Source organism: Chiloscyllium plagiosum, chromosome 20 (assembly GCF_004010195.1).
Source record: "Chiloscyllium plagiosum isolate BGI_BamShark_2017 chromosome 20, ASM401019v2, whole genome shotgun sequence".
NCBI lineage: Eukaryota > Metazoa > Chordata > Chondrichthyes > Orectolobiformes > Hemiscylliidae > Chiloscyllium > Chiloscyllium plagiosum.
Genome location: NC_057729.1, coordinates 59240613 through 59249295, shown reverse-complemented (window position 1 = coordinate 59249295; position 8683 = coordinate 59240613). Strand labels below are relative to the sequence as shown.

At 43.3% G+C, this 8683-nt stretch overlaps 1 protein-coding gene across 2 annotated transcripts in view; it reads left to right on the top strand.

Annotated features, from left to right (window-relative positions):
* The first annotated feature begins 317 nt into the window (after positions 1 to 317).
* Positions 318 to 8683, top strand: part of tox2 (TOX high mobility group box family member 2) — a 75505-nt gene continuing 67139 nt past the window's right edge. For both annotated transcript variants that reach the window (XM_043710941.1, XM_043710940.1), the window contains exon 1: positions 318 to 356. In XM_043710941.1, the coding sequence (XP_043566876.1) occupies positions 333 to 356 (24 nt within the window). In that variant the 5' untranslated portion in view covers positions 318 to 332. The remainder of the gene's footprint in view (positions 357 to 8683) is intronic.

Below are 8683 nucleotides of genomic sequence, written 5' to 3'. Positions count from 1 at the left end.
CCACCCAGGTTGATGGGGTTGTTAAGAAGACATATGGTGTGTTGGCGTTTATTGGTAGGGGGATTGAGTTTCAGAGCCTCGAGGTCATGCTTCAGCTGTACAAGACACTGCTAAGGCCACACCTGGAATATTGCATGCAATTAATTAGTAATAAGTACAGTATCTATTATTTGATCAGGTTTTCCAATAGTTAAGTTATTCTAAATTCCTCTTTTTTCTTTGTATTTTAACAATAGGGTTTAAATAAGTTGTGTTTGGTTTAACGTCGAGTGGATTGACCAGTCGCATTGCATTGGAAACATACCACTTCACGTCTCCCTTTAAATAAGAAAATGTTAGGAGCAGCCCCTATCCAGGCAAGTGGGGAATATTCCATCACACTCCTGACTTGTAACTTGTAGGTAGTCGACACGCTTTGGGGAGTCAGGAGGTGAGTTACTCACCGCAGTATTCCCAGCCTCTGACCTGCTCTTGTAGTCGCTGTGTTTATGTGGTGAGTCCTGTTGAGTGTCTGGTCAATGGTAACCCCAGGATGTTAACCAGCCTATTGACCTGGACCACAGTGTTCTCACTATCAATACTAAACCCCAGGATGTTGATAGTGGAGGATTTCAGTGATAGTAATGCCATCTATTGTCAATGGGCAGTGGTTAGATTGTTTCTTATTCGTGAAGACAATAGCCTGGCATTTGTGTGGCATGAATGTTACTTATCACTTGTCAGCCTGGATATTGTCCAGATCTTGTTACATTAGAACATGGAATGTTTCAGTATCTGAGGAGTCACAAATGGTGCTGAACATTGTGCAATCATTGTCAAACATCCTCACTTCTGACCTTATGCTGGAGGAAGGTCATTGATGAAGCAGCCGGAGATGGTTGGGCCTAGGACACTACCCTGAGGGACTCCTGCAGAGATATCCATAAGTAAAGCAGATACTCAATGTCATGGATTAAGGATGATGTGGAGGTGCTGGTGTTGAACTGGGGTAGACCAAGTCAGAAGCCACATGACAACAGGTTTATTTGAAATCACAAGCCTTCGATGCACTACCCCTTTGTCAGGTGAAGCAGGGCTCCGAAAGCTTGTGATTTGAAATAAACCTGTTGGACTATAACCTGGTGTCGTGTGATTTATAGATGAAGGAAATTCAGGTGGAAGTGAGTTACACCTGTTATTATGGCCTGATAGATCTCCTGTTTACACCTTGACCCCTGTCTGTTGACCTGCCCCTGATTACACCTGGGGTCAAGGAACTCTGCCTCCAGGGAACTAGCTGTAAAGGTGCAGATATCAGTGCAGAGATCATAACACAGACTGAAACATTCTTGTGGTATTTTATTGCTACTATTTAAAGCATTTCAGAAAGAATGATTCTCACAGAGACTCAGAACTTTCTGTTTCTATGAATGTGACCCTTCAGAAAAGGTTTGGGTTACAGTGAGGGAAAACGTGTCATAAATTGTACATTTTTGTGAACATAGTGCCTAATGTGAATGAAGAATGGCTTTAATCGGCAGTCTCCAATTGAAGGAAGAAAGCATATGGGTTCAGCAGTTTCTATTTGAGCACACTAATTTCAGTGCTTTATTTTTTCATTATTTCCGCTTGTTCACACTGATTTCCTATTATTCACTTTTTTAAGTTTTCAAACTAACTGTCAATTATACACACTGCTTTTTAAAATTATTCTCACAGTTCTCAGTTACTCGCTGATTTTCAATTCCTCACACTGGTTTCCCAATGATTTGCACAAATTTCTGCTTGCTCACATTGATCTCTGCAGACCTACAATAAATTCAATTCTGTATATACTCATTCTTCCATACATTGTTATATTCCAGTGTTTGTTAATCAGATTGATAGTAATGTGGACGTGAGCAGCCATTGTCAAGAGAGTGAACAAACGGATGGAATTTCAGCTTATAATTGGGAATTTTCCAGTTACTGGAATTTATCCCCTCCCCTCACAAACACCCAAACTGCATGGATTTATTGTAATCTATCAGGAGATTCTGGCTGGGCTTGACAGGGCTGGTTGATATTGTTGTAGTTTCAGAGAAACAGGCACAAATAACTGAAGACAGTCCCATTCCAGCCCCCTGGTTGGATACCTGTTGCTGAAAACCTGTCTAGCGATGCACTCAGCAGTAATTATTTCCTCTAACTAGACACTATAGAATGGCCTCAGACCATGGGACCGACACCCAACAACCACAACCCACTCAGGGGAGGAAGGAAGCTGATTAAAAACATTCATACTTTCTTCATGCATTGGGTGCCTCTGTCATGAATAAAGAAGCAAAAACATAATTATCACTCTTGGTTTCTTGGTAGAAAGTCAGACTTTTCCATCTTCTAACGTATTTTCCAGGAACAGACTGTTTTACCAGCCTGTCGTTCGTGGTGTTTTAGGATTTTTTTTAGCTGTGGTTCGCCACAACCAATTATCACATAGCAATTCACGCTGTGTGTGATGCTATTTTATTTACTAACTTATAATTTAAATGTGAGAAAATTACTCTTCCGGCCATTTACCTTGTCATCATAAACTTAATCACAGACCACAGACCTGAATCCAAAACAGGCACTCAGCAAAGTTGAACACGAAATGATATTGGAGGCAATTGGCTTTCCTGCAATCAAACTCCTGTTTCAGGAACACAATTACCTTTTAGAAACATCTCTTAATTATTTCCTGAAAGACAGCAGTGATTACACTTCTAAAGTAATCCATTGGTTTTGATGCATTTTAGATTGTCCTAAGGATGCAAAAGGTACAACATAAATGCAAATGCATTGACAGATTGTATGATACATTACCTACCCTATATTTATCAGGTTAGTGATAACGGGCTCATAACCAATTGCTCATTAGGGATTGATTAAGTCTGTGCATTAGTTTATTTGAAACAGTAAAACACATTGTAAGGTTGTGAAGCGGACGTTACAGAAAACCAACTTGTCTCTTCCGGCAGATTACACACCTCTCTTAGACTACCTGCCAGGCAGAGTCTCAACATTGTATACTCACAACACATGGAATCCTTATAGATAAACACTCACTTTTACACATGTAACATAGTGGCTGAAATAAATAGAAAGCCCGTTATTCTGCAATATTCAGGGAGATGTAACTTTGTAGAGCAGCATATTGCACCTCTGGGGCTTTAGTGCTGATTAATGGTGAGACTCTCAAAAGAAACACTTGATTAATTTCAGCGTTCAGCAATACCATTCTGCATCGTGTTGTTCCAAACTCCGATTGCCTCAGCTTGTGGCTGGACAGAATATTTCCAGCTGGTTGTCACTATGGCAAAGTAAAGATCTGTCAGCAGAGGTTGGAGTTGGGCTGAGAGTTTTGCAGAATCACTTTCAGTAGCTCTCTCTGCCTAACGTGATGCCCAAATATCAGTGCCTTGAAGCCGCTGATTGCCGTGGGGGTTTAGAAAAAAAAAATGTTTGAAGGTTTCTGAGGCAAGAGCAGAGCTACACACGTCTGACTGGAGAGCTTTTTCAGAGAGCTGTCACCAGCACAATGGACCAAAGGGTAACTGACTTCAGATGAAGTGGGGAAAAAGCTGAGGGGTGACATAAAAGTGAAAATCTCTCTCTCATTGAGGGCTTTGTTACCTTGAGTCATGTAGAAAGCAATATGAATATGAGAGAAGCTTTCATGCTTCATTGGTGCTGCTGCATACCTGCAAAAAAACACGGTTGAGTATGACCACAAACCTAGCTGCATGACTCGTCACCCCCACTCCACACAATCGAACAAAGAATTGAAAAAAACTTCAAACTCTGTGTGAAAATAAAGTTTTATAGAGAATGCAGTCATTGTACCTGTGGCTCACTACTTGATAGTTTCTAATACCTGGGAGGACAGGTTCTACTAATTTCTGGTTAAATATGACAAAATGCATTGGAAGCAGTCAGTGCTAGGGATTTTGTTTGCTTTCTAGAGCATGTTGCAATGGTGTAAATCTCACCAAACTACATTGACTGTGAAACCAGCGTGCAGTTCAGACCATGGGGAATTCACACAGAGCCCAGTCTAAATCAGCTGGTCCCCTCACGCTTATCTCCAGGCAATGGGAATGGTTGTACAGACTAGTGTGGAATCTGTGGCAGCATCTCCCAATCCCATCATGTTTCCGGCCTCCCAGTATACCAGCCACGTGGAAACAACCACAGCCCACGTTCCCTTCCCAGTCACACATTATCTCCCTCTGGTCACATATGCAATGCCAGCCCTTCATTACTGACATGTCCAAATCCTTAAAATTCTCACTTCTGCGCACTGTGGGAACAGGTAGGGGTTTTGATAGGGTGAATGGCAGGGGTCTTTTCCATACAGTGGGATATTTCAAGACCAGGGGTCACATTTTTAAGGTGAGAGGGGAGAGATTTAAAAAAGACTTGAGGGGCAAACATTTTACACAGAGGGTGGTTTGTGTGTGGACTATCCTTCCACAGGAACTGGTGAATGTGGGTACAGGTGCTATTTTTAAAGACATTTGGATAAGTTCATGAATTCGAACAGTTTGGAGAGATATTAAAAGCTTGTGATTTTAAATAAACCTGTTGGGCGATAACCTGGTATTGTGTGACTTCTGAGGAGAAAGTGAGGTCTGCAGATGCTGGAGATCAGAGATGGAAATGTGTTGCTGGAAAAGCGCAGCAGGTCAGGCAGCATCTAGGGAACAGGAGAATCGACGTTTCGGGCATTAGCCCTTCTTCAGGAAAAGAATCCTTCCTGGATTTCCTGAAGAAGGGCTAATGCCCGAAACGTCGATTCTCCTGTTCCCTAGATGCTGCCTGACCTGCTGCGCTTTTCCAGCAACACATTTCCATCATTGTGTGACTTCTGACCTTGTCCACCCCAGTCCAACACCGGCACCTCCACATCAACATTTAATTGGACTGCTGGTTCCTGTGGACTGGGAAGGACATGTTCCGAAATATGTGACAACAATAACATTTTACCAATTTTTAAATGACAAAAAACAGTCTGGAGATACTTTGAATGAACTCAGTGTATATTCTTAAATAACGTTCATCACTGACTTGGTAATGCTTGAATCCAGAAATCCCTGGTGATACCACAATTGAAATACTGTGTCTGCTCGGGTCTCCACTCTTTAGGAAGGATGTGAGAATACCAGGATATTTCCAGATGTTTCCACGGTTCAGATGTTTCAAATCTCCAGGGGAAACAAGCCCAGTCTGTCCAACCTTTCCTCATCAGACAGCCTCCAGGGACCAATCCCGTAAACCTTCTCCGAACCAGCTCCAACACATCTACACCTTTCCTTAAACAGGGAAACTGTACAGCGCACAGTATTGGAGATATGGCCTCACGTATGTCCTGTATATCTGAAGTGTAACATCCTCACATTTATGTTCAATTCCTCTGTTATTAAAGGGTAGTATTCCAGTAGTCTGCCTGATTGCATCCAAACACTAACCTTCTGTGATGCATGCACTAGGGCATCACAGGTGCATGGCAGATGCAGTTTAATGTGGATAAATGTATGGTTATCCACTTTGGTGGCAAGAACAGGAAGGCAGACTACGTGAAGAGGTTCTTCTGCAGCTGTACAGGGTCCTGGTGAGACCACACCTGGAGTATTGTGTGCAGTTCTGGTCTCCAAATTTGAGGAAAGACATTCTGGCTATTGAGGGAGTGCAGTGTAGGTTCACGAGGTCAATTCCTGGAATGGCGGGACTACCTTATGCTGAAAGACTGGAGCGACTGGGCTTGTATATCCTTGAGTTTAGAAGACTGAGAGGGGATCTGATTGAGACATATAGGATTATTAAAGGATTGGACACTCTGGAGGCAGGAAACATGTTTCCGCTGATGGGTGAGTGCCGAACCAGAGGACACAGCTTAAAAATACGGGGTATACCATTTAGGACAGAGATGAGGAGAAAATTCTTCACCCAGAGGGTGGTGGCTGTGTGGAATGCTCTGCCCCAGAGGGCAGTGGAGGCCCAGTCTCTGGATTCATTTAAGAAAGAGTTGGATAGAGCTCTCAAGGATTGTGGAATCAAGGGTTATGGAGATAAGGCAGGAACAGGATACTGATTAAGGATGATTAGCCATGGAGAAAGTGAGGTCTGCAGATGCTGGAGATCAAAGTTGAAACTTTATTGCTGGAACAGCACAGCAGGTCAGGCAGCATCCAGGGAACAGGAGATTCGACGTTTCGGGCACAGGCCCTTCTTCAGGAATGAAGAAGGGCCTCTGCCCGAAACGTCGAATCTGATGATTAGCCATGATCATATTGAATGGTGGTGCTGGCTCGAATGGCAGAATGGCCTACTCCTGCACCTATTGTCTATTGTCTATTATCCAGGTCCCTCTGCACCTCAGAATTTCACAGTCTTTCTCTGTTTAAGTAATACTTTCTTATTCTTCCGGACAAAGTGAACACTCCACATGTTCCTACATTGTACTGCACCCATCAGTGTTTACCGCTCACCCAACCCACAACTCCGTGGGTGTTTGCTTGCTCATCTGGTTGTGAGCCAACTCTGCAAGGTTGCAGGAACCTCAACAAAATTTTATATTCCATCAAAGAACCTTACAGCACGGCATGTGACCATTCAGCCCTTTGTGTCTGTGCCAGCACTTTGAAAGAGGCATCCAATTATCCCACTCCCACTGCTCTCTCTCAATTACCCTGGGAATTCTTTCTCTTGAAGTACTTAGTACTTTGGAAGGTAGTGTTGGATCTGCTGCCACCATACTGTATATTATCATTCTGCGATGAGTTTCACACGCAAGTTGCAAGTTTCTCACACAGCATTTCTCTATGAATGTTCAGCAGCACAACAAGGTAAAATGGGCAGGGCAAGCCTGGCAGGTCAATAGATTCTGTTTGGACTGCCATTCTAGTAAAAAGTGACTGATTGATGAAGCCTCATGAGGCAGATTCCTGCTACCCCTTAATGTCTGAGTGTATCCCAAAATATACTGTCATCGAGCCAGGGGTGGGAGAGAGGGGGAGAGAGATGTATCTGAAGGGGGTGGACAAATCTGTTTGCCTCCCTGGCATTGTTCACCCTTACCATTGTTCACAAACTCAAAATACAATCTTATAATAATGACATCTTAGAAACTCTTCACAGGTCAATCACTGACCTGCATCCCACTGGGTTTCCAATTTCCAGGAATTAAACCTTCTCACTTTTTGTGAGTCACATCTATGTGAATAAGTTACTGTTCAGATAGGACTGATGTTTAATCCTTAAAACCAACAACAATATATTAATATTGCAGTTTTATTACAAGGAAACATCCCAAAGTGTTTCATAAAACATTAAGAATCAAACAATGATATAATGTCATAGATAAAAGCATACTGGGGAGGAGATGGTGTAGTGGTATAATCACTGGACTGTTAACCAGACATGGAAGGAATGTTCTGGGAATATGGATTCAAAGCCTACAATGGTAGTTGATGGAATTTGAATTCAATAAAAATAATTCAGGAATGAAGAGTCTTAACAATGACTATGAATCCATTATCAATTGTCAGGAAAAACCTCATCTGGTTCACTAATGTCCTTTAGGGAAGAAAACCTGCCATTCTCACCTGGTGGGGCCTACATGTGACTCCAGACTCACCTGGTGGGGCCTACATGTGACTCCAGACTCACCTGGTGGGGCCTACATGTGACTCCAGACTCACCTGGTGGGGCCTACATGTGACTCCATTCTCACCTGGTGGGGCCTACATGTGACTCCAGACTCACCTGGTGGGGCCTACATGTGACTCCAGACTCACCTGGTGGGGCCTACATGTGACTCCATTCTCACCTGGTGGGGCCTACATGTGACTCCAGACTCACCTGGTGGGGCCTACATGTGACTCCAGACTCACCTGGTGGAGCCTACATGTGACTCCAGACTCACCTGGTGGGGCCTACATGTGACTCCAGACTCACAGCAATGTGGTTCTCTCTTAACCACCCTCTAGCTGGGCAATAAATGTTGGCATCAGAGCTTAGATCAGAGTGGTGCTGGAAAGGCACAGCAGGTCAGGCAGCATCCGAGGAGCAGGAAAATCAATGTTTCGGGCAAAATTCCCTTCATCCTCACTTTTGCCTAATAAATGTTGGCATAGCCAGTGGCACCCTTATCCTGTGAATGAATTTTTAAAAATTAGGAGAGGTGACCAAAAGTGTGGTTAAAGAGCTTAGGTTTTATCAAATCTTCTCAAAGAGGGAGTTAGTGTGTGGCGAGAATGAGAATGTAGGAAGGGAATTCCAACATGGAGATAAAATCTCTCATTATCGTTCAAGCTCAGGCACCACACAATCAGCATGTTTGCCAAACCACAAACTACACAGAACATGGCTGCTTTACCAGAGGGACTATCTCTAGTTATTGTCCACTAATACAACTGAAAACAAGGCCCACACCAAACAGCTGTCAAAGTCTAGAAACAGTACCAGGCTTCCCTGTCAGGCTGCTTTCAAGGTAGTGACGTTAAAAATGAAACAGTCTGGAAATAATGAGCCAGTCAGAATTGTTCTGTTTTGATTTCATATTTCCAGCATGCACAGGTCGATCCAAAATTTCTGCTCCATCCTGTGTGAGTGTGTGTGTGTGTGTGATTGCCTGGTGACGCTCCTGTGTGCGTGTGTGTGTGTCGGATTGCCTGGTGACAGT